Raw genomic sequence first — 24,930 nt, 5'->3', positions numbered from 1 at the left:
AGGCGGAACACGACCAGGAGCCCCCGGCAGACCCCAATCCCCCAGCCCCCCCATGGCCGCCCTTTGCTAAACAGCGTCCCAGAGCCCTCCCACTGTGACCCCGGCCTCGGACGTGACATCTGCCCTGGCCAACAGATGCGAGTATCCACACCACCAGCCAAAGCTTGAAAACCACCTGCACCCGTGTCAGCCCCCTGCCCGCACACGAGCGACCCGGGCCCCTGCCCCGCCTGCCGAAGGCATGCGACACCCTCGAGGGAGCTGCGTCCCTCCAGGTGACCTCTGGCCAGCCCGACAGGAGCAGAAGAACCGCTCAGCTCCCCGCTCACCCGCGGACAATAACGAACGGCTGTGACCCGAAGTTACAGTTTGCCACCCGGCATGACAGCAACAGTCGAGGCCGGACGGGAGGCCCTCACCGATAAATTCCCATTTCCGCTGAGGCCGTGGTTACGAACCTGGTAGGTCCGTCATCTTGTCCCAGCCCGCAGCCCAGGGACCACGCACAAGGGCCAAAGCGCAGAACCCCGGACGTTCACTAGTAGGTTCACGAGAAGTTTGTTTAATGGCAAGTTTACAAAACACGACGACAGCACGCACAGACGGGCCTCAGCGTGACGCTTCCAGCCCCAGAGGAGTCTCCCGGGCACCGTCAGGGGCCGCGGAGGCGCGGGGCGCGAGGCCAGGCCGTCGGGGTGTCCGGCCTCTAGAGACGGGGCCACTCCGCTCCCCTGCCTCAACAGCACCGGCACCGAGCCCCCCGCGAGCCTCCTGGGTGCTGAAGACCATCTCGTAGTACTCGATCAGCAGCTCGGTGAACAGGTTCATGGGCACGAGGGCACTCAGGGAGGACGCCCCCTGGGACGGCCAGATTAAATTCAGCCCAAAGACACACGCCAGGTTGGAGCTGTTCATCTTGTTAAAAATGCTCTCCCGGGACACCTGGAGGACACACATGAGACCAGGGACGTGACTGTGGGTTCAGTGCTACGACGGCCTTGCACGGCCACCTCCCGGCTCTGGGCCTCGGTGTCGCCACCTGTAAAAGGAAGCAGTCTCTTTTTTTTTTTAACTTTTTAATTTTTTTAAGTGTATTTATTTGAGAGAGAGCGAGTGAGCAGGGGAGGGGCAGAGAGAGAGAGAGAGAGAGAGAGAGGGAGGGAGAATCCCAAGCAGGTTCCACACCGTCAGCACAGAGCCCGACACGGGGCCCGAACCCACAAACCGTGAGATCACGCCCTGAGCCAAAACCAAGAGGCAGCCGCTCAACCCACTGAGTCCCCCGGGCGCCCCGAAAGCAGTCAGTCTTGATGCTCTGAGAGACCTCGGGCTCTGACCGTCTCTGAGCTCCTCCCGGATCTCCTCAGCACCCCCAGCCTTCTCTCCCACTCCAGAGGACTCGGGAGGCCCCCTCGGGGACAGGGGTCTCTAGCACAATGGGTGCAAGCTTGGCTTTTGGTGTCACCCAGCCAGACCACCTCTCTGATAGCCACACTCTGGCCAGCGAGTCGGACACAGTCAAGGCCAAAGAGCAGGCAGGGGTCATCGGAGGATCGGGGGCAGCAGCAGGGGAGGGGGCGAACCTGCCTTACAGCAATTACAACCCCATGAAGTTAGGATGCATCACCCATTTTACAGATGAAGAAACTGGAGGCCCAGAAGGTGCAGGGGACTTTCCCGAAGTCAAGTGGCCAGTCGGGGGCAGGGGGGCCACTTGGGCCCATCTGAAGGCCTGATCTCCCCCTCGCCTCCAGGGTCCTGGGGACCTCCGACAATCGGAAGCAGAGACAATGGCAGAACCTCGGGGGTCATGGGAGAGCAGAGAACGGGGGGTGGGGCATGACCCAGTGAACCCCTCCCCCTTGGATCTGGTGAGGACAGCGGCCCCCAAGCCCCTGCAGGAGCCCACAGGGGCCAATGCTACACAGCACCCAGCCCCATGGGAAGTTTCAACGTCAGTGCCGTGGAGGACGGGGAAATCAATCCACCTCCAGCAGATGAAAAACAAGTAGAAAGAAAATTAGGGCAATAACTTAGTTTTTGGCCTCTAACAAATAGTTTATTATTTTTTAAAAGCAATCCTGGGCGCCTGGGTGGCTCAGTCGGTTGAGCGTCTGACTTCGGCTCAGGTCGTGATCTCACGGCTCGTGGGTTCGAGCCCCGCGTCGGGCTCTGTGCTGACAGCTCTGCTCTGGACTCTATGTCTCCCTCCCTCTCTCTCTGCCCCTCCCCTGCTCATGTTCTGCTCTCAAAAATATATAAACATTAAAAAAAATTTTTTTAAAGCAATCTCTACACGCAATGTGGGCGCCTGGGTGGCTCAGTCGGTTGAGCCTCTGACTCTTGATTGCGGCTGCCCGGCGTCGGGACGGCGTGGAGTCTGCTTGGGATTCTCTCTCCTTCTCTCTGCCCCTCCCCACCTATGCTCTCTCTCAAAATAAGCGGACGTTAAAAAATAGAAATAAAAAGAAGGTCCCATCTGTAACCGAGGGCGGCCAGGCATGTGACCGGTCAGCAGGGGCAGGCGCAGAAATGGAGCTGCTCCCCAGTCAGGCCTTGAAGTCTTCTGGGCCAGGGAGTGGCGTTCCAAGGCTGGGGGAGACCCCAGACCCCGGGCTGTGTGGGCACCAGGTGCAGGAAGGGCCGCCTGGGCCAGGCACGGAATTGGGGCCTCCCCGCCCCGGGCCCTGCTTAGCCCCCTCACCTCATGCAGGAAGCCCATGAGGTAGCGGAGGACGGCGTAGTTGTGTTCTGGAAGACTCTGCAGGATCTGGTGGCAGCGGGTCACCCGCAGGCTGCTCTCCACACCTGCAGGGGCACAGGGGTCCCTCCTGAGTCAGTCCTGCCCGAGGGGCCGGCATGGGCCTAGGGAGGAGGTCAGCTCTGAGGACACCTCGGAGGTCAGCTCCGAGGTCGGGCCCGGAGCCCTCACTTACTCCCAGGCCGGGTGGCTGTTCGCAGCAAAGCTCTCCCTTCCATGAGCTCTGTTCCCGTCTTTACAGCCGTACCGCAACGCTTACCTCCCAGAAAGTCCGTAAAGCTAAATCACTCACTTTGTAAGTGAGAATGGCCTAGACCAGCAGTCAGCAAACTACAGCCTTAGGACAGAAAGGCCAATTTTTGTCAGTAAAACTATTGGTACAGGGGTGCCTGGGGGGCTCAGTCGGTGAGGCGTCCGACTTCGGCTCAGGTCACGATCTCGCGGTTCGTGGGTTCGAGCCCCGCGTCGCGCTCTGTGCTGACGGCTCGGAGCCTGGAACCTGCTGTGGATTCTGTGCCTCCCTCTCTCTCTGCCCCTCCCCTGCTCACACTCTCTCTCTCTCAAAAATAAATAAAGACGAAAAAAAATAAATAAACCATTGGTACAGAGCCACGCCCACCCACTCACACATCACGTGTGGCTACTTTTGCACAACAGCAGAGCCCAGTAGGGGCAACACAGACGGACCCACAAAGCCTCAAATACCTACTACCTGGCCCTTTACGGGAAAGGTTGGTCAGCCCTTCTCCAGACCAACTTAGCCTGTTTGTGATGCCCTGCAGCTCAGGTCCCCACACCCACCAAGAGCCTGGGGGAGGCTGTCCCAGACTCAGACCCCCGTTTCCTCATAACCATGTCCTCCGCTGAACTCCAGACCTCAAGCCAGGGCGCACCCACAACTATTCACCGTGCTCCCCACGTCCCGATCCCCCGACGCTAACCTCTTCCGGCTAAGCCTTGGGCGGGGCTACCGTGAACGCCTGTGTGCTTTCCAAACACAGCCCCTGCTCAAGAGACACGAACGTCCCTACCGTCAACGTTCTCGTTGGCCTCTTAAGAAAAGCCTCTCTTTCATGAACTCAAGCTGTCGTGGGTAACGGGAATGGACAGGGAGTTCCCGCGAAATGATCTTCAAGAAACCAACGAGCTCGGGGGCCGTCACCTTGTTGCCTGGGTCTCAGCTTCCCGGCCCCAACCTCCTCTTTGTAAGATTTATGGTCCCAGAGCACATCCTTGCACAAGGTCCGCCACCCGCTCTCCCTACGGTCTCTCAGGGAAAGAGCACTCACCGGCGAGCAAGGGGGAGCAGGCTGCCACAAAGCACTTCCTGCGTGCCACGAACCGTCACGCCCGGCATTTTATGCACCTTTAATCCTCACAACAGCCCCCACTTTTATGCACCTAAGGGAAGTGAGCTCAGAGAGGTTAAGTGACCTGTCCCCAGTCATACAGCTACTGCATGGTGAAGCCCAGACTTGGATCCAGACCCGCGCGGCTCTAAGCCAGTGCTCTTAACCTCCTGGCTGCACACCAGGAGGTGGTCTTGGCTGCAATTCTCTTGTGCCCTGGACACTTCCCAAGTGTCCCTGCATTTCCCGAGTACACGCAGAAGCCCCTGCTTTTGCCCGACTTCACGGAGAAACCCATCCCACCTGAGAATGGGCTGCCAGAAAAAAGAGAGGACACTCAGTTAAATTTGCATTTCAGCTAAAGAGCAAATATTACTTACGCTAAAAAAAAAAAAAAAACCAGACATTCACCCTTTATCGGAAATTCAAATTGAGGTGGGTGGGCATCCTCTGTTTTCTGTTGCTAGATCTGGTGACCCTACCTGTCACCGTGCAGCCAGGCCGAGTGAGACCACGGTCCAGAAAGCAGGGTCTCAGTTCTCACGACCGGAATGTTGGGACTTCCTGAGTCTTCAAATTAGCGGAGGGCCAACCAAAAATGGAAACCGCTCCAAACGTTCACCCGTGAAATTATAAAGCTGGTGCAACACGACCATTGAAAGAATGAGTGACTGCACATGAGGAGGGAGAGAGGAGATGTGATGCTAACACACGAAAGCCAGGCTCCAGGACCGTGCATACGAGCGGCGCTCCTGGCCTGAGGGGCAGGTGCCCACGGAGCCCCCGTCGGGGTACGTGCCCGTGTGGGAGCGTGGGGGTGGGCAGGGACTCCCGTGTCACTGCTGTGGACTTTGGGGCTTTTGTTTGTTTCCTACGCTATGTGCTGGTGTTATTTCCATCAAAATAGAATTTATTATTTTTTTTTTAATTTTTATATTTTAAAGTTTATTTATTTTTTATTTAACAAAATTTTTTTCTAACATTTACTTATTTTTGAGACAGAGAAGAGACAGTGTGTGAGCAGGGGAGGGGCAGAGAGAGAGAAGGAGACACAGAATCCAAAGCAGGCTCCAGGCTCTGAGCCGTCAGCACAAGGGGCTCGAACTCACAAACTGTGAGATCATGACCTGAGCCGAAGTCGGACGCTCAACCGACTGAGCCCCCCAGGCACCCCTAAAGTTTATTTACTTATTTTGAGGGGGCTGGGGAGAGAATCCCAAGCATCTCTGTGCTGGCAGCACAGAGCCCGATGCAGGGCTTGAACTCACGAACCGTGAGATCATGACCTGAGCCAAAATCAAGAGTTAGACACTTAACTGAGCCACCCAGGAGCCCTCTCATAATATAATTTTTTAAAAATTCTCAGCAGCTGCCCAGCCCAGCCCCACTCCCTGGTGCACAGGATGAGCTTTGCCCCTAAGACATTTGTGCTTTCCATGGCCACATCTCTACCCATGGGTCGTGCCTCAACCCCGCTGAGCTAGGCATTCCATGGCACAAAACCCAGACCATCAGCATCTCCCAGGATCCAGTTAGAAATGCAGATCCTTGGGCCACTGCCCACACCTATGGAGTCTCCGGGGTGGGGCCCAGTGACCCATGTTTTAATGCACCCTCCGGGGGTTCTGATGCCTGGGGACGTCTGGGAACCTCAGACACCCTGACAAGCCTTCACCTCCGGCCCAGCAGGCCTTTCCCTGCTTTCCTTCCAGTTAAGTGCCAGACGCACTGCAGCCACATCACCCTGCCACACCCGGTTCAACGACACGCCTGTCCCTGCGGCCAGCCTGAGCGCTCCTGGCGAGCAGGGCCTACCAGCTCACTCCCCTCCCGTCCGCAACTACCCCGCACGGGCCGTGGCAAGCAGGTGCCAGTCAAAGAGGAACGTGCGTGTTCGGTAATAACCACTGCACGAGGGACGGCCCGACACGGCCGAATGGCTGAGGTGACTGGTATTTTGGAGGGAGAATGAGGGCACAGGGAGGGGTGCAGGGGGTGGGGGGGCCCTGAGCAGAGTCAGGGAGGGGGTAGTTATCCGGGTGTGCTCATGGGAGAAACACGCTGCTCGTGTCCTGGGACGGGGTCAGCGGTGCAGGCTGGGTTAGGCCCCCACCGTCCCGGGACACTGGGGTCTCCTTGAACGTCTACATCTCAGAGCCGGCTCTGGGGTCCCTGACACAGTTCTGGGTGTAGAAGATTCACATCCCAAAGGGCAGAGGAGGGATTTCTAACTGCAAGCTTTCTACGGTAACCGCTCGAAGAGGGGGTTCGGGGCCTCTGCCCCCCACCAGCCTCCACCCCCCTTCTAGACACAGAAGTTGGGGTGCTGGAGGTGGGGGGCTCCCCCAGAGCAGGGCAGGGAGGGCCTGGAGGCGGCCCTTGGACCGGGCCGTGCACCCCGAACCCAGAGACGCCCTCTGCCACGCTGCCTGTCGCCCCAGCTGCACCCGACAACCCCTGCCCCCACCCACGGACGGTGGTGGCCCGGCCCGGCCACTGACACTTGTCCACGGGGCCGGACGGCAACAAGAAGAGGCCGGCAGCCCCTCCCCCCAACCCCCAGACTGGCCCTCGGCGGGCCCCCCCCGGGGCAGCTACCCACTGGTGATCCCGAGAATCTGCTCATAGGCCGTGAAGGTCAGCAGCGGCTGGGGAAGCTCTCGCAGGAAGGTCTTCAGGATCACGGCAGGGATGTGGACGTCCCCATAGTCGTCAAAGTTCACGGGCTTCCCTGGACACAGAATGTCGCAAGTCTGAGTCCTGACGGGGCCGCAGAGTCCCGCTTCATGATGGGCCCCAACGCAAACGGCTTTAGAACTCCCAAGGGGGAGACCTTTCGCCGGGCATGACCCTGTCGCCTGCTGGACCCGGGGGGTGCTGCTACCGTGCCCCCCTCGGCCCTCTGGGGCACCTGGCCGAGTCTGGGGAGTGCCCCCAGTCCCCCCGCCGTGTGGGTCGGCCCCGCCTCAGATGCAGGTGCTCGGCGCACGGGCCTGAGGACGGCCAGTCCACACACGCCCCGCGCCAGCCCTGTCACCGGACGGGCGAACCGTACGAGGGAGAGGAATGAGGAGGGCGTGCGGGGGCGTGAGCAGAGCTAGCCGCCTCAGCAGTGTCGCTGTAGGGTGCTCAGCTCTGACACGGCCTCCCGACCTGCGGGTGTCGCCACAGGCAGCCGAGAAAGCGGTGCCGGGCCCGCTGGAGGGGCTGCCGAATGGAGACTCCGTGGAACGTTTCAGACCACCTGTCACCCGCAACGACGGGAGAAGCCCTCAAGGCACAACGGCAGCGTGCGGCCACCTGCCGAGGGCCGGGGCTCCGGGCGCAGGCCTCGCCTGGGCAGCTGCCCGGCCCTGGGCTACGCCGGGGGTTGGGTGGGGGCGGGAGCCACGCTACCTTGGGCCTGGGGGCTCCGCAGCCGCGGAGGGCTGTGCAGGCCGGGCAGGCGGGAGGCCCAGGGTCAGGGGTCTCTGTGGGGACAGACTCACCTTGATTGTACAACCGCTGAATCTCGCGGATGGTGTGGACACTGGCCGATCTCCGGAACAGGCCCTCAGTGCGGAGTCCTAAGGAGAGAGAGCCTCCAGGCACCTCACAGGTCCTAGCGCACTGGGTTTCTGGAACATTCCACGACTCCTCCTGCCCACGCGTCCCCCTCCCGTGGCTGCCAGGGAATGCTCTCCAGCCTGGTTCATCCCCCCCCTCCCCCCCGACGCCCACCACCCGCGATCCCCACCTTTATTTATTCCTCAAACTTCCAAACTCCCAACCCCACCTGACTGCCTACTTTTGTGGCCCCTGGGAAGAGAGAACCAAGTCAGACAGACCTGGAGTCCAGCCCAAGTCTGTCTCATCCCGCTGTGTGACCACAGCGAAAGCACGTAGCCTCTCTGAGCTCAGCCACCCCGTCTACAGAGTAAGGCCCTGAGCCCCTGCCTCTGAGGGCTGCAGAAAGAATCGACGAGGCTGGATATGGCACATGTTCAAGCACCCGGGTGGCCTCCATGCACACTGCTTCCGCTTAGTCCCGCAGCTGCATCGACAAGGTGACCCGCCCAGTATGGCAGCCACTGGCCATACGTCATGGTTTAAATTTACGTTTAATTAGCAAAAATTAAGTAAAATTAAAAATGGGGTCACCTGACGTAGGAGACACCTAGAAAGTGCTCTACTGGGCTACTGCCGCGAGCAGCTAGAAGCTACCTTTCCGGACGCGGCAAATACAGGGAGCACTGGGCTCCCTCCCCAGCCTCTTCTCCCTTCTGAAGCTGGGTCTATTCAACGAACATATCCAGGTCTGAGCAGCCTGTGCACGGACCTTGCTGGTCTTCACCGGGCAGCTTCCCACGGGGACTTCCCACGGGCCTGCACAGTCCGGCCTCTCCTGCCCCACTGCCCCTCGGCCCCCTCCTCCGGCCTCCAGTCTGCCCCATGCTCCTTGCTCCTCCCGGCCTTTGCACGCGCTGTCCCCTCTGCGTGGGTGGCTGGTCCCTCTCTTTTTTTTCCTGACAGATTGTAGTAGAAAATTTCTGAGGTGGCTCCCAAAGTCCCGGACCCCGTGAGGCACACTCATTCTGCCCGGTATCCAAACACTAATCTAGGCGCCACAGGGAAGGGACTCTGCAGACAGGATTCAGGCCCAAGAAGCGGACCTTAAGATACGGAGATCGTCTTCGGTGGGCCTGACCTAATCAGGCAAGACTTTTAAAAGGGACCCGGTTCTTCCTGGCTACAGAGATTTGACGCATGGAGGCCGGACTCGATAGGTGGGAAGGTCTCTGTTGGTGGAGGGGGCCGCACGGAAAGGAAAGTGTGCAGCCTCTAGGAAGAGAAAGAGGCCTCTGGCCGACAGCCACCAAGGACACACAGGCATCTCTGCAAAGAACTGAATTTGGCCAACAAACTGAATGAAGGTGGAAGCGGATTCTTCCCCAGAGCCTCCGGAAAGGAGCGCAGCCTGGCGGGATACCTTGAGTTTCGCTTTGCGAGACCCTGAGCAGCCCGGCCCCCGTGTGCCTGGACTTCTGACCCGTGGGAACAGCTTTACAGAGGAAATCGCAATGGAGTCCTCTCGGTTGCAACCGTGAGCCCCCAGAACGGCAGCTGGTGGGGGGGGGGGGGGAGGAGTGCCGTTACCATGGCAACCCCGGCACCTCAATCAGGGCTGGATACGGGGAGGTGCCCAAAGGGTACATGTTCGATCGTGCATTCATTCAACAAATACAATACTGAGTTCCCACTTGGAGCTGGGTTTTTTATTTTTTCATAAATAAAGGACCTGATACGTTAAAAAGGGAGACACTCCCTCTCCCGGTTTCTGACACCTGGTCTTACGCACTATCTTCTCTCTGCTCCCGAAATACGGAACAGAACGGGAGGTGCCGCGAAGGACTTCTTGCCAAAGTAGAGACCATTCTAAGCGACAATCAGATCCTCCGGCTAGAGAGGCGCCAGCTCATAGAACTTTCTAGCATTAGGACATGCAGTTCCGAGGGCGCGCCAGGTAAAAGGCCCCCAGGGCCCCCAGCAATGACGCTCCCACGGCTCGTCGGACGCGCCCCCCCCCCCCCCGCACCCTGCGGCACCTGCCTGCAGGGGGCCACCCCCCCCCCCCCCCCAGCAGCCTGTTCGCCCAGAGAACTATGCTCCTGTCAGGGTCCACACTTTCCCCGTGGATCTGGGAACTCTGGCCTCAGGCAGGAGTCCTGGAGGAGCCACAAGGCGCACCCCCTCTGATCACCGAGCGCGCCCACCCCACTGGTGACAGCACCTGCAGACCAAGCTATCTATCATATCAAAGGGGTGTCTTCACGGAGAGCTTTACATGTATCATCTCATTTAGGCCCCAGAGCAACCCCATGAATCAGGCACTGTCATGAACCCCATGGGGCAGATGAGGAATCAGAGGCCCAGAGAAGGTAAGTAACTGCCCAAGGTCACACAGCAAGTACACAGTAGAGCCGGGATGCAAACCCAGACATTCTGTGTGCCTGAGTCCATCCCGTGCTGGTCACCCTTCCCGCACGAGGCCCAGCCCCTCCAAGTCCCCGGTCTGCACGGTGCCCGGGACACGAGATGGGCCTCCCAGAGGCCCTCACACCCCTGGCTGAAGCCAGCTCTCACTTACCTTTCTCTCTTAGGTATGTCACTGTGAATCTCAGCACAGGAGGGATGAGTTCACCTTGATTTTTGTCCTTGAGGCTGAGGGAAAAGAAAAGAAAACAGTTTTTAGCTGGAGGTGACAGGTCTTCTCCACATCTCTGTGTACACACAGGACCGAGGAGCCACACAGGGACAGACGCAGACTCGGTGCTCAGAGGGTAGGTGTTCTGGTGGCCAAAAGAGAGGCAGAAATAATACACCAGGGCAGCAGCTGAGGGCTCCACCATGATACAGGGGAGACCTGGGGAACGGGATGGCTTCACGTGGGGCCACTTCTGAGCTAGGTTTTGAGTTATGAGTAGGAGCTTGTGGAGGACCAAAGCCGGGGGGCGGGGAGCATTCCAGACAGGGGGGAAATGCACAGAGGAGGACCAGAGGCACGAGCAGATTTGGCCGTGAGGGCAGATCCGGGAAACCTGGACCATATGCTGACCAATCAAACAACATGCCTGATGGAAACCTAACGTGCTGCCTCAGGCTGGTAAGACCCAGCCTCTTACCGTGTCCATTTGGTAGAGAATTGATACACAAGGCAACTTTAAAACACAGCCACGAATACACCACCCCAGACGGCAGAGAGGATGTGAAGTCACAGCCGCCCACCGTGAGCATTCTACGGCCCCGCTGGGCTCCCGCGGGAAACGTTTTGTTTTTCTCTTTCTCACGTGCTGAACGCTCTTGCCCGGAAGGCAGCACATTTGGGAGACGGTTGGATGGAGGGGGAAACGCTCTGTAGTCAGACGCGCCTGCTGGAGCCCTGCTCTGCGACGTCGTAGCTGAGAAGAGCATGTGTTTTGTGGTTCTTTGGGGGCAAGTCCTCTAAACGTCCGCTAGGTTAGTTTGGCCGATTGTGTTCAAGTGGTAGAACCGAGGGAGAAACAGACACACGTTTTCCCTCGTGGATTTTAAAGCTCTGTTACCAGTCTGTAACTTTTTAGGATTATGTCTTATTACGCAACGCCCCTCTTTGTCCCTGGGGTTATTTCTTGTCCTGCTTGGCCTGATATTAGTACAGCCACTCCAATTTTCTTTTGGTTGGTGGCTGCATGGCAGATCTTGTTCTACCCTTTTACTTTTAATCTATAGTGTTTTATCGTTTTACATTTTAAACATCAGTAGGAGATTCCTTTTTTTTAATCCAAACTGAGAATCTCTTTTAATTGGAATGTTTTTGCCATTTACGTTTAATGTAATTATCACTATGGCTAGGTTTAGATGTACCATCTTGCTATTTGTTCTTTACTCGTTTTCTCTCTTTTCTTGACTTTGTTTTATTCTTTAGGACTCAGGATGGAACTACCCCAGTGACCCTCCTGAGTCACCAGCTTGCAGGTATTGGGACTTCTCCATGACCACATGAGCCAATCCCTTATAATAAATATCCTCTTTCTTGGTTCTGTTTCTCTAGAAAACCTACACGAATATGCTGGGTCTGTGTCTCCTGATCGGTTTTTCTCCTAGTTACAGAACACATTTCCCTGCTCCCACCTTGTAATTTTTCTTTTTAAAATTTTTTTTCAACATTTATTTTTGGGACAGAGAGAGACAGAGCATGAACGGGGGAGGGGCAGAGAGAGAGGGAGACACAGAATCGGAAACAGGCTCCGGGCTCCGAGCCATCAGCCCAGAGCCTGACGCGGGGCTCGAACTCACGGACCGCGAGATCGTGACCTGGCTGAAGTCGGACGCTTAACCGACTGCGCCACCCAGGCGCCCCAACTTGTAATTTTTCTTTGGAAACTTTACACTGTTCGTTGCTGGGGTTTGTGTGTTTGTGTTTGGTATTCTTTTGAACGGAGATGAACTTTGTTCTGTCTTGCATCAAGTCATTTGGGAACAGGTAGAGCCTCTCAAGGATCGCTTTGAATTTTGCAAGGGGGGGCTCTCAAGCAGTCTTCAGACTAAGGCTAATGTAGCTCAACGGCTAAGACAGAAACAGCACCCAAAGCCTTAAGTGCTGACGTCTCCACTTTAAGTTAGGAGGACACTTACCACGCCCAGCCCTGTGTCAGCTCCAATAGCTTCGGGGCCCTACTGTTTTCCGGTGATACTTTAATTTCCTTTTATATATAGACAGTTTAAACATTCAAAGACTTGAGGGGACAGTCTGTGGAGAACTCTCTGTGCAGCCCCCCCCCCGGAACTCTGTCCCACAAGGTCACCCACCCAGAGCCCCCGAACTCTGAACTCCGTTACCCCACTTCGGCAAGAGCACTGGAGCCTGTCTGGCTTCTCCCTGCTCCGCAGCCTGGAAACATCCCCCGGGCAGTGAGCCGGGGGAGTCGGAGGGTCTGCTCTGTTCATTTCCTTTCTCTCTGGAATCACGGCCCCCTGCTGCATGCTGCCTGGTGTCTGAAAACACCTATCATGATAGGGCTTGTGTGTTTCTCTACGTTCGGGCAGGACGGTCAGTTTGTTCCATGACTCTGTCACGGCAAGAAGCAGAAGTCACCGATTTATTGTGAAAGGGTTTCCGGGGGCAGGGAGGTGGCCACACGCCTGGCCGCGGTCCCTAGTTCCCCCGGGTCTCACTGTGTTCCGTCGTCAAGTAAGACCCCTGGGGAGACGGGGACGGGAATGCGGCAGGTCTACGCCTCCAATCCTAACACACAAACATGGACCTCAGCCTCCTGCCTTGGCTCCCTGAGAACAGCCCAAAGTTCAGCAACCCCCAGCTCTTCTGGAAAAATCAGTCACCTCAACAAATACACAGCATCGTCCTTGCCGTGCACTTGCATATTCGACGTTTCGTTTGATTCCGACAGGGACCGGGCGGACAAGACAGTGAACAAGGCATCCCAGGGAGAGGAGTTTCGTTTCGTTTCTTTTTTTTCTTTTCTTTTCTTTTCTTTTCTTTTCTTTTCTTTTCTTTTCTTTCTTTCTCTTTCTTTTGCTTTCTTTCTTTTTCTTTCTTTTTTCCCTTTCCTTCCTTCCTTCCTTCCTTCCTTCCTTCCTTTCTTTCAACTTTATTTATTTTTGAGAGAGAGAGAAAGAGCACGAGCAGGGGAGGGACAGAGAGAGAAAGAGAGAGAATCCCAAGCAGGCTCTGCACTGTCAGCACACAGCCCGACGCGGGGCTCGAACCCACAAACCACAAGATCATGACCATGACCCCCGGGAGGGCCCGGGGGCAAACGCAGCGCTCTGTCCCTGATTCCCGGAGATACGTGTGCAGAGTAACAGCACCCCCTGCCACCAAAATGCGCGTTAAAATGCAGCCACTGGCATGCATTCCCATCACAGCGGGACGCAGGCTGAAGGTAGCCAGGGCCGAAGGGGTATCATCTGGGCTTCCAGCCTCGCTGGAGCTGGGCTCCACCCGTGACGATTTTCACCGAAACCACCCCAGGCTGCTTCCTTCCTCATCTGCCCCGGAGCTCTCCGGGTGCCATCATCAGAGTGGCTGGAACTCAGATGAGGAAACTCAGGCTCTGAGAGGTTGAGCCACTCGACGAAACGGGAGCGGGGCCGGGATCCGAACCCAGACAGGCAGGTTCCGGAAGCCAGCCTCTGAGCACAGTATGAGAACCACTACGCAGATGTAAGTCGCAGACGGGCAAGAGCAGAGACGGGGCGGCGAGCATCCACTAAGGGCACGCGCTTAGCCCGGCGCAGGGGGGCCACCACCGAGATACACAGGCAGCCGGACGGGAACCAAAAGCGCGGGCTCTGGTATCTGACCTCCCGAGGCCAAATCCTGGTTCTGCCGCCGAAGCTGAGAGGCCCAGATACACCCCTCGACCTGCCCCCACACCCATGCCTCTATTTCCTCTTCTGTTAAATGGGACGATCATCGGACCTGCCCGCCAGAGTGCTTAACACCAGCAAAGCCGTGGGACAGGCCCCGGTACTCCAAAAACCATTCAGTGAATGTGACTTACGGAGCAAATGACGTCACGCCGTCCAAAGACGTAACGATTGCTGGGGCGCCTGGGTGGCTCCATCGGTTGAGCGTCTGGCATTGGCTCGGGTCGCGATCTCACACTTCATGAGTTCGAGCCCCGCATCGGGCTCCGCTCTGACAGTGCGGAGCCTGCTGGGGATTCTCTCTTTCCCTCTCTCTCTCTGCCTCTCCCCAACTCGTGCTTTCTCTCTCTCTCTAATAAACTTGAAAAATTCAAAACAACAACAAAAAAAAGGCGTAACAATTGTAAAACGGAAAATTAAACTAAAACTGGGGCCAGAGTCCTGACCGTGGACGCTTAAGTGGATGCTACAGGAAATGCACAGAAATTCTGGTCACCCTCGGACCCCCCTCCCCGCTAAGGCACTGGCACACTGCCCCCCTAGCAGGCCACCTCCTCTTGTCCTCTCTCGGGGCCAGAGAAGGCAGCGGGGACCCCCCTGCCACCGCCATCCCACCCACATAGCCTCGCGGCCTGGATGGCACTCACACGGGGCACGCGGCACCGTTACCCGTCCCGCCTTGGACGCTGTGGGCAAAAGGAAACTCACCACCGACACCCAGTCTTTCCCGCGTCTCAGGGTCTCAGGCCTCCGAGCTGGCTCACAGCACACCCTGCGCCCTCCCTGCTGCAAGTACACTCTCCCTATTTCTCTTTCCAGGCCCAGCCCAAAAGCCTCCTCCTCCAAGAAGGCCTCCTTGCTCCTCTCCAAAGAGCACAGGCTCTGTGTCCGCTGTCCCCCAGCACCATGTGGGGAGATTACCATGGACCGTCCCACATAAGCCCAAGGGAGGCCCAGACTCAGAGCAGATGTGGCAACAGAGGCAGAGGTCAGAGCAGAGCACTTTGAAGGTGGGGGACGGAGCCACGAGCCCAGAACCCAGAAAAGAAAGCTGTTTTGACCAAGAGAATACAGCAGAAGCGACCGGCCGGTTTCCGGGCCTCGGCCTGAAGACTCTGGCAGTTTCCACCGTGGTGCCAGGAACCCCTGCCAGAAACCGCGAGCTGGCCCGTAAGAAGGGGGCCACCCTGGGCATGTCTGGTGGGGAGGCCGTGTCCCAGCTGAGCCCAGCCTTCCCTAACGCGTGCCAGCACTGAGGCGGCGCCTCGGACCCCGGGCCCTCCAGAGGAGCAGCAGGGCCACCACTGGACGCCACGGAGCGACCTCTGGCAGCGCCCCCCTGAGCACACTTGCCTAGCTGGGCTCTGCCCAAATTCCCGGCCCCCAGAAATCAGGACGCGTAACAAAACGGTGGCTGTTTGAGGCTGCTAAGTGCCGGGGGAGGGGGGCTGTCGTGACAGCAGGTAACGGAAGACTGTCCAGAACGCGCAGCCGGGGATGAGCCACGCGTCTGAGCCCACAAGCCCTGCTCCCGTATCTTGTCCGTTTAGTTTCCGTTGTGATTTCATTGGCCCCAATTCGAGATGGGCTGTGGATGCTGGGAGAGGCCCCAGAGCCCCAAGGCGGCCCAACTGGAGGCAGGCCCGGGCCCAACTCAGATGTGCTGTTGTCAGGGGCGCCTGGGGGGCTCTGTTGGTTGAGCATCCGACTTCGGCTCTGGTCACGATCTTGCGGCTTGTGGGTTCGAGCCCCACGTCGGGCTCTGTGCTGACAGTTCGGAGCCTGGAGCTGCTTCGGATTCTGTGTCTCCCTCTCTCTCTGCCCCTCCCCCACTCACACACACACACACACACTCTCTCTCTCTCTCTTAAAAATAATTAAACATTAAAGAAAATTAAACAAAACCAAAAGCGTGCGGTCCTTCCGCCGCGATTCCTCGGGGGGATGCAACACCAGTTCTGCTCTTCCTCTGACCCCAGGGTTTACAGAGGACTCCCAAACACGTGGCCCACGTGAACAACCACAAAAACTTTGCCAACGGCACTAACAGGCCTTTGCGTGTCCTGCTCTCTACGGAAAGGTGGTTTCTTAGTGGTTTCTCTTTGCCGGAGCTGTATGTCGGGGACACAAAGCAACATTCGGCCGGCCAAGCGGTCCCCATGACGCGAGTCGTGTTGCCACGGGAATGCGGGCGGGCCCTCCCCCCCACCTCTGACTTGGCCTCCCGTGTCCCCCTGAGAGGGACGTGGTGGCCTGGGACCCAGGCGGTCCCCTCTCTGCGTCCCCAGGGAGAGAGGAACGTGGCGGACGGGTGGCTGTCTTCCTCCTCCTGCTTCCTTTGGGAGCCAGAGCAGTGCAAGTCCTGGCCCTGCCCTCAGGAGGCGGGTGACTCAGGCCAGGCTCCTAGCTTCCCCAGCCTCTGTTTCCCCCACTGGAAACCAAAGATGCTGGTGCCCTCCTCCCAGCTGCAAAGAGTAAATACTGAGCGACACAGAGGCCTGCGTTCAGCTACGAGTCAAATGTACCAATGATCGAAATCAACGGAGCTCTAGGGGCTGAGTGACGTCCCAGGCCACACGCGGGCAGCCCATGTCGGACCAGGCAGCGGGCCCAGGACGCTGCAGTGACTTGCCCGGGGTCACACAGCTAGGGGGCCTGGGTCTGCTGATTCCAAAGCCTGGCGTAGTGAACGTTCTTGGGGAGGGGGCCCTGCTGAGACCTGTCAAACGGGCCGACGCTGATGAGCTACCCAAAGACCCTTGCCTGCAGCTTAGCTCACATTTCTTTCTTTTTTTTAAATTTTTTTGAATGTTTATTTATTTTTGAGACAGAGAGAGACAGAGTGCAAGTGCGGGAGGGGCAGAGAGAGAGAGGGAGACACAGAATCCGAAACAGGCTCCAGACTCCGAGCTGTCAGCACAGAGCCCGACGTGGGGCTCGAACTCACGGACCACGAGATCGTGACCTGAGCCGAAGTCAGACGCTTAACCCACTGAGCTGCCACCCAGGCGCCCCCACATTTCCTTTTTCTAAAGCAGACTTCCAGGGTGGGGAGGGGCCTGTAAGATCGTGAGACACTGAGGTCCCAGAAGGGGAGTGCCCGAAGTTGCAGGGCCCCCAGCCAAGCACGCCTCCTCCCCCGTGCCCTCAAGGCGCACAGACCTCCAGCCGGGCCTCGGGCCTCTCGTGGTGAGCCGCGGAGCAACTCATCCCCTGGGATTCGATGACCGCTCTCGGCAGCACAGAAACCCACGTCGTGGATTTCTCCTCCCTCCCATCGCCCACCCACTGGCTCAGAGAGGGGCTTGCTCAGTGGACTGGGTCAGTGCAGAGGATGACAACCGCCCCAGGGGCTCTGGATAAAAGGTGCTACCTGGCTGGGAGGGGACACCCAGGGCAGCAGCGAATCCTTTCTCACCGGGTCCCTCCCTGTGCACCCCCATGTGTGCGGGCCAAGGCCAGGGCCAGGTCTCCCCAAGGACGCACGGATTACTAGACCCACAGCCTGAACAAAAGTTCCAAGGTGCGTGCGGCAGGCGGGTGGGGGGCTCTCCGCGGCAGAGCGCTATTCCTGGGTCAGCACCGTGTGCTCCCGGCCAACCATCCGGCCCCAGAGGGCACCGGGGGTTCTCGGCACGTAATCCTTGCTCGTAGCCCCTCCCCGCGGGGGACAAGTTGGGAGCGATCAGCAGGTTCCTGCCCTGGTTTTGCAGGTGAGAGGCACACGAGTGAGGGCAGGCTGTAGCTTTGTAGCCACGGGAGGGACGGAGCGGGAGGAGCAGCCGGCCGGCCAGGCTGGGGACCCGGGCTCTCCCCACCCTCTGACGTGGTCATTGACCTCTTGGCCCCTCCCGGTTCCAGGAACGCCTCGCTGGGCCACAAAGGCGGCCGGGAGGTCCCGGGCGCCCACGGAACCCGGCAGTGCATGTGGACGCCCGCCGCGTGCAGGGGGCCGAGGGTGCGCCGGCGTGCCGCCAGGCCTGCTGGCTCCATCGCCGTGCCCGCGTGGCGACAGAAGACAAAGCCGGCTCAGAGAGGCAAATCGTTTCACCGGAAGTCACACGGCCTAAGGGTTCAAGTGAGAATCGGACTCCCAAGGCCTTGTAGCCGGAGCAGACCACAGCCTTGCATCCCGGGGTGGGGGTCTGGTGGGACTGTGCCCCCACCCCTGCACAGCTGGCCTCTGTGGGAGGTGGAGGAGGAACTGGCAAGTTTTGTATCGTTCGCAAGACCAGCCCCCAAAACTCCCCGTGGGGCGGGGGGGGTCCTGGCAAGTCAGGCTGGCACACGACTTAGGAGCAGAGCCCAAGGAGGCCCGGCCCGGCCCCCACCCCGGCGGCCCTTCCCAAGGACGGTGGCTTCTGCTCTCCGGACAGCCACACGGTGCAGGAGACCAAAGACGGGTGTTCCCGGGCACGCAGGGAAAGAGAAGAGAAAGCCGGGCACCCCTGACTCCCTTCCTCGTGCAAGTGGCCGCTGGGTCAGCTGGAACCGTCCGCTCTGGGGGAGGAGCAGCTGGGAGTCACGTGGTCCTGCTCATTAACGAACGGCCCAAAGGGGACCTCTGCCTCCGTCGCCCCCACATCCCACTTCCTGCAGGTGCGGAAGCAGCAGGAGAGGTGTGGGCAGGGGGACCCACCCGCTTGCCCCCCCGAGTCTGGAAGCCCCCCACCCCTCTCTTCTCCCACCTGCCCACCTGCTTCACCTGTACGTGCAGGACGGAGCACACAGGTGAAGGAAATGCCACCGGGAATCTCTTTTATAAAAGAGTTTACGGGTGTGACCGTTAGCGCCTCTTTCTCCCCCTCTTTTCCGACTTAAAAGGCCACACAGCAGATGCAAGAATTACAAATGTGTGCCAGTGGGCACAAAATTAAGACCTAGTTGGTGTGCCCATAACGACACAGAGGGGAGAAGGGACAGGGGACGACTTTTGTGCGGTGGCGGCAAGGTGAGTAACGTTATCGCTACTAAGAACCAGCGTGTGATGAACGAAGCTGTGAACTCTAATCCCAAGACGCAAACTATCGCAAGTGACTCAAGAAGGAATGTAAGATCTGAGAAGGTATGACGCGTGAAGACACTGAACTGTCATTTTAAAGCGTCCCACGAAGAAAAGCCAAAGACATTGCCGTATGAGGTGACCGCAGATCAGTTCTTACGAACACAGACACCAAATCATCCACAAGGTACCAGCAAAGCAAATCCAGCTACGTAGAAAGAGATTATCCACCACGAACACATGCGATTTATCCCAAGGATGCAAGGTTCGTGCAACATAAAAATTGATCAATGTAACCACCATGTTATTAGAATAAAGGACAAAGCCTCTGTCATCGTCTCCATAAAGGCAAAAAAAGCACATGACCGAATCTCACATCCCTTCATAGGAAAAAAACAAAACAAAACCCACCGCTCAATGAGCCCGGAACACAAGGGCTTTTCCTCAGCCGGATAAAAAGCATCTATGAAAAACCCACAGCTAATATCATACTTAACGCTGAAAAACGTAGCCACTTCCCGGTAAGAAGAGGCAAACACAAGGATGTGTGCTCACCCCACTCCTTCCCAGCACTGGAGGTCCGGCCAGTGCAATCAGGCAGGAAAAGGAAGTGAAAGGCACCCCGGATGAAGAGGAAGAGGTGAAACTATCTCTATTTACAGACGACAGGGTCTTGGATGTGGAAAATACTTAACAAAAAAATCACAAAACGTCCATAAGAACGAATAGATGATTTCACTTAGGCAGTAGGATATAAGATCAGCTGACAAAAATCAATTGCATTTCTTTTTAAAAACACATTTTTTTTAATGTTTTATTTTTGAGACAGAGAGAGAGACAGAGAGTGAGCAGGGGAGGGGCAGAGAGAGGGAGAGACACAGAATCCGAAGCAGGCTCCAGGTTCCGAGCGGTCAGCACGGAGCCCGATGCGGGGCTCGAACTCACGGACCGCGAGATCATGACCTGAGCTGAAGTCGGACGCTCAACCGACTGAGCCACCCAGGCGATGGGCCACTGATTTTTGACAAGGATGCCAAGGCAATTCAGTGGTGGAAAGAATGCTGTCTTTAACAAACGGTCCTTGTGTGCGTGGAGTCATCCGGGAAGGCTTCCTGAAGGAGGAGACTATGAAGGAGGACTAACGGCAGGCAAGCCTGGCAGCAGGAACGGGTTCACGTGGTCCACACACCCTGTTGTTATGCCCCCCCCCCCCCCCGGGCCCTGGAGGTGGGGAGGGCATGGTTTCACCTCCAGTCACAGGGAGAGAAACTGGGGTTGCTTAAGTTAACCAGCCTGACTTCCCAAAGCTGGGACCTGCATCCCCCCTCTGCCCTGAGGAGGCCCTCCCTCTTTCCACTACCCCGTATCTGCCCAGATAGAGCCGTACTAAGTGCCCACATGCATTTTCTCTCTTCAGCGATGGCAAGGGCCAAAGATCCCTCGAGTCTCTGACGTCCCCCTTGATACGTTAACTTAATTAGCTTGTTCTAAGGTGACAGCTTTCTGTTGTGTGCTTCTGAACTTAACTCAGCAAATTAACATTTGTGAATAGGATTTGGTGATGAATTTTAATGACTTTCATTCATTCACAGTCCAAACAAATTACATATTTGGTACTCTATTTAATATGTTTATTGCCGTTTTATTGTAGTCATTTGCAACGAAAGGGCATAAAATATTAATTTAAGGAGGCAATCGCATGGATTATCTCTCAAAGTGGCACACACGACGCTTTCCAAAGGTTGTCCAGTGAGACTCAGCACTCCCTAAAGATACAAGGAACCGGGGCACCTGGCAGGCTCAGTGGGCAGAGCATATGACTCTTGATCTTGGGGCTGTGAGTTCGAACCCCACGTTGGGCGTTAAAAAAAAGACAAGGAACTGATTTTTACAGTTAAAACTGGCCCCAGAACAGGAATGAACCAAGACCTTTATAAAGGCATTTCTAATACCTGTCTTCGATCTGGTAACGGACATCTCTGGAGTTCAAACTCTGTCAACGCACCCTGAAAGACACCTGCTCAAGACAGGGGTCCCAGGGTGACTCCCCCATACTGTGCTCAGAGACATAGCTATAGAAATCCACGAGTTAGAGGTGTTTCGTCTTTCATTTTTAAAGCTTTATTACACAGGGGCGCCTGGGGCGCTCAGTCGGTTAAGGTCCGACTCTTGGTTTCCCCTCGGATCATGATTTCGAGGTTTGTGAGTTTGAGCCCCACATCGGGCCCCGCCAGCACGGACCCAGCTTGGGATTCTCTCTCTCCCTCTCTCTCTCTGCCCCTACCCCGCTCACATGCTCTTTCTCCCTCTCTCAGAATAAATAAACTTGAAATAAATAAAGTTTTATTATTAGACAATATAAGACAGAAGTGGTTTGGAACAACGAAATCGGCCATCTGAAAGGCATCACTAGAGTCGTCAGACAAAGGGACTGATGACGGAAGCAACGGATACACAGGCCAGGCCGAAGGCGGAGACACAGACAGCAGAAGCCTCAGGCCTGAAAATCCTGGAGCCTGGGCCCGCCCGGGGGCCCCTTCTCACCAGCGCCCCCAGAGGGGCCCGCCGTCACTGCATCGGCCAGTGCCGCCTTCCCAGGCGGGCCGCAGGGGTGCCGGGGCCATACCCACGGGCGGGAGCAGGTCACTCCAGTACATATTGACAGCGGGTAAAGAAGGAAACTTTGGTAAATTTTTGTTCCGGATACATTCGGGAACACTGTAGGTCAACATATGCTGCGTTTGCTAAGTGCTTACAAAATAGCTCTCCAGGGAGACCCCACCTGTGTGCGTGTCTGGGAAGGGGAGGCAGCGGTGAGACCCCAAAGGTCTAGAGCTGAGCTGTCCAGCGTGGCAGCGGGAGGGGGGCACATCAGTTGGGGCCACCTGGGTGACACGGTCGGTTGAGCGTCTGACTCTTGGTTTCGGCTCACGTCATGATCTCAGGACTTGTGGGTTTGAGCCCTACATCCGGCTCTGCACGGACAGTGTGGAGCCTGCTTGGGATTCTCTCTCTCTCTCTCTCTCTCTCTCTCTCTCTCTCTGCCCCTCCCCTGCTCATGCCCACACATGCACACACTCTCTCAAAATAGATAAACATTAAAAAAACTTTTACATCAGTTAAAATTAAATAAAGTTAGAAATTCAGTGCCTCAACTGCACTAGCCACATTTTGAGTGCTCAACAGCCACAACCTGGCAGTGAGGACCATGTCTATCATCGCAGAAAGTTCTGGAAGGCAGGGCCTTCCTTTAGCTGTGGTGACACACCCGAGGTGCCGACTCCCACCCCCTTATCAGCCCCGCCCTCAACTCCTTCTCCCAGGCCCCCCCAGGTACCTCCTCCCCCCACACACCTCTCCCTGACCCACAGTCATTTCCTACACCTCCTATAAACTAATCGCTACAAACTCCGTAGTTCAAAACCACAGAACCTTCCCATCCTGCACTTACGGGGGTGTCAGAAGGTAAAACAGGTCAACACGGCTGCAGTTTTACAGAAGCTCTAAGGGACGATCTGTTCCTTGTCTTTCCCAGCTCCAAAGGGCGGCCTGCATCCCCTGGCTCGAGGTCCCATGTCACTCCAACCTCCGCTTCTGTCCTCAGGCCTCTTCTCTGACTCAGACAGACCCTTGTGATGGCACCGGGGCTGCCTGGATGATCCGGGATCATTCCCTCCCCGTCCCACGATCCTTCCCCGAGTCACACCTGCAGTTTCTTTCACCATGTAAGGTGACACCGCCATGGGCTCAGGATCAGGACACTGACGTCCCCGGACGCCATCATGCTTCCCACCACATCCTACCCCCTTCACTCTAGGCCAAGAAGAAAGAGGGGGTCCCCAGCGTCTGTCTCCCCTGTGGCCCCGGAGCCCGTAAGAGGGAACACTGAAGGGTCCTTGTGCCCAGATGCCTCGGGAGAGACAAGTGACAGGTACGAGGCAGCACGCAGGCACCCCCCAGTGCCCCAGCCAGGACACCACCCCAAGAGTCTCCGTTCTCATCCCTCCAAACCTCATCGAGCCCCACTGTGGATCTTAAAGGTCATCAGCTTTTTGCGTGGGAAGCACACTACATGCCACCTTCCGACCCAGCACACTGCTCTCCGGGCCCCACCCCCACCCTGCAGACCCTGGTCTTCCTACACGTGGTGTAGACCAGACCCGACCGCCCGGCGGGGCCGCGGGATAAAACGTCTCCTTTGTCCTCCGTCATCCCAGGTACCCGAGTGCCTGGCCAACCGCCCGAAGCAGAGCACGCGAGCACGGCCAAGGCACTTGTTGCCAAGCGGGGGAAATATCCGGAGAGGCTCCCGGGGCAGCCTGCTCGGGTGGGGTGGTGATGCAGGAGGGCCCTGGATACGGCCCAGAGCATCAAGGAAGGCTTCCTGGAGGAGGTGCCTCCGAAGGAGTCTCCGGAGAGAGGAAGCTGGCCCGGAACCCTTTTGGGAGGGGGCGTCAAAGGCCTAAGCTCACGTCATCCACCTCACTCACTCCAGAAACAAGCAAACAAGCTGAGGTGGGGAGTGAGTTCAGGGTCGCGTGGCTAAGAAGGGGTGAGATCAGCCAGGAAGGGCAGGACACTTTGTGACACGAACACTCCCTGCTCGGCGGCTTAGACCCGACAGGAGCGCGTTGCTCCCTCGTGCTCCGCGTGGGCGTCAGCGGGAGGCACGCAGCGGTCACTCCGGCCACGACACCAACTCGCTTAGTGGCTCCCAAACTCCCCTCCCGACGTGGCCTGCCCCACCGTGGCGCCGGCTCGCTGGCCAAAGCAAAGAACAAGACCACGCTGCACTCCGGGGAGGTGGCACGTGTCCGGCTGTGGCCTGGCAGCCGGGAGCCACCGCAGCCTGCGAGCAGCACCCAGCAGCGGCGACGAGAGCTCTGCTCGCCGCCACCGGATCTTGGCGGGGCACGGCGGGGGCGCGCGGCACGGCGGGGGGGGCGCGCGCGCGCGGCACGGCGGGCGGGGGGGGGGGGACGCGCGCGCGCGCGGCACGGCGGGGGGGGGGGGCGCGCGCGCGGCACGGCGGGGGGGGGCGCGCGCGCGGCACGGCGGGGGGGGGGGGCGCGCGCGGCACGGCGGGGGGGGGGGGGGGCGCGCGCGGCACGGCGGGGGGGGGGGGGGGCGCGCGCGGCACGGCTGGGGGGGGGGGGCGCTGCAGGGAAAGGGCGCCTTTCGCATTCTCCGCAGGGTAAGCTGGGCTGCGGAAGGCACGGGTCTGGGGACGACCTCTCTGGGGCGTGGGAGTGTCCCACGGTCCCACCGAGGAAACGAGCAGGCCGCGGACCGGCTCACTTACTATTGCAGACTGACGCCAAACTGCTGGGTGGGCAGAGGGGGCCGCGGTGGCGGCGTCTTGGCGGAAGCGGGGACCTGGCCCCTGTGCAGGTTCCGGAGCTTCTCGTCGTATCTGCGGACACAGCAGAGGCGCGGCGCTCAGCTCGCGGGGGAGGAGCCTCGGGCCACGGGCCGGGTGCCCCGAGCCTCACGCTTCTGGGCCCACGTGCCGCACCACCACCTCACATGTGTGCAGCTGTGTGCGCGTGTGCATGCGCCCCCACCCCACCCCGCCCCGCCCCCACAATCCCCCCGCCGTCCTGGGCCTTCATCCCACCCCAGCACACGTCCAACCTCACCTGCCAACCCTTGGCCAACATTTCACCCACGTCTCTGCTGGACACACCCTTTCCCAGCCTTTCCTGTCCCCTGGACACTCACTTCAGCAGTCACCTCCTCCTGGAAGCTCTCCCTGATAGTCCCCTCCCTAGTTGTTCTCAGGGACTTGTGGTCCCCACCGCGTGGGAGCATTCCAAGGGCAGGGTCACTCCCTACACCGCTCTGTGTGCCCGACTTCCGGCACGTGACCTGGCGCCCAGAAGAGCTAACATCTCCCCTGCCCCTGCAAG

General features: G+C 58.1%; 1 protein-coding gene and 1 non-coding gene across 4 annotated transcripts in view; one reads left to right on the top strand and one right to left on the bottom strand.

Annotated features, from left to right (window-relative positions):
* Window positions 1–542: 542 nt before the first annotated feature.
* Window positions 543–24,930, bottom strand: part of ARHGAP8 (Rho GTPase activating protein 8) — a 65,077-nt gene continuing 40,689 nt past the window's right edge. For all 3 annotated transcript variants that reach the window (XM_047865912.1, XM_047865913.1, XM_047865911.1), the window contains 6 exons: window positions 24,324–24,434; window positions 10,238–10,311; window positions 7,599–7,676; window positions 6,713–6,841; window positions 2,705–2,808; window positions 543–942 (listed from right to left, as the gene is read on the bottom strand). In XM_047865912.1, coding sequence (XP_047721868.1) covers window positions 610–942; window positions 2,705–2,808; window positions 6,713–6,841; window positions 7,599–7,676; window positions 10,238–10,311; window positions 24,324–24,434 — 829 coding nt within the window. In that variant the 3' untranslated portion in view covers window positions 543–609. The remainder of the gene's footprint in view (window positions 943–2,704; window positions 2,809–6,712; window positions 6,842–7,598; window positions 7,677–10,237; window positions 10,312–24,323; window positions 24,435–24,930) is intronic.
* Window positions 2,088–2,172, top strand: TRNAR-UCG (transfer RNA arginine (anticodon UCG)). Its single transcript has one exon. It is a non-coding gene; the product is annotated as a tRNA-Arg (tRNA).

The sequence above is a fragment of the Prionailurus viverrinus genome, chromosome B4 (genome assembly GCF_022837055.1).
Source record: "Prionailurus viverrinus isolate Anna chromosome B4, UM_Priviv_1.0, whole genome shotgun sequence".
NCBI lineage: Eukaryota > Metazoa > Chordata > Mammalia > Carnivora > Felidae > Prionailurus > Prionailurus viverrinus.
This window is presented reverse-complemented; position numbering and strand designations above follow the sequence as displayed.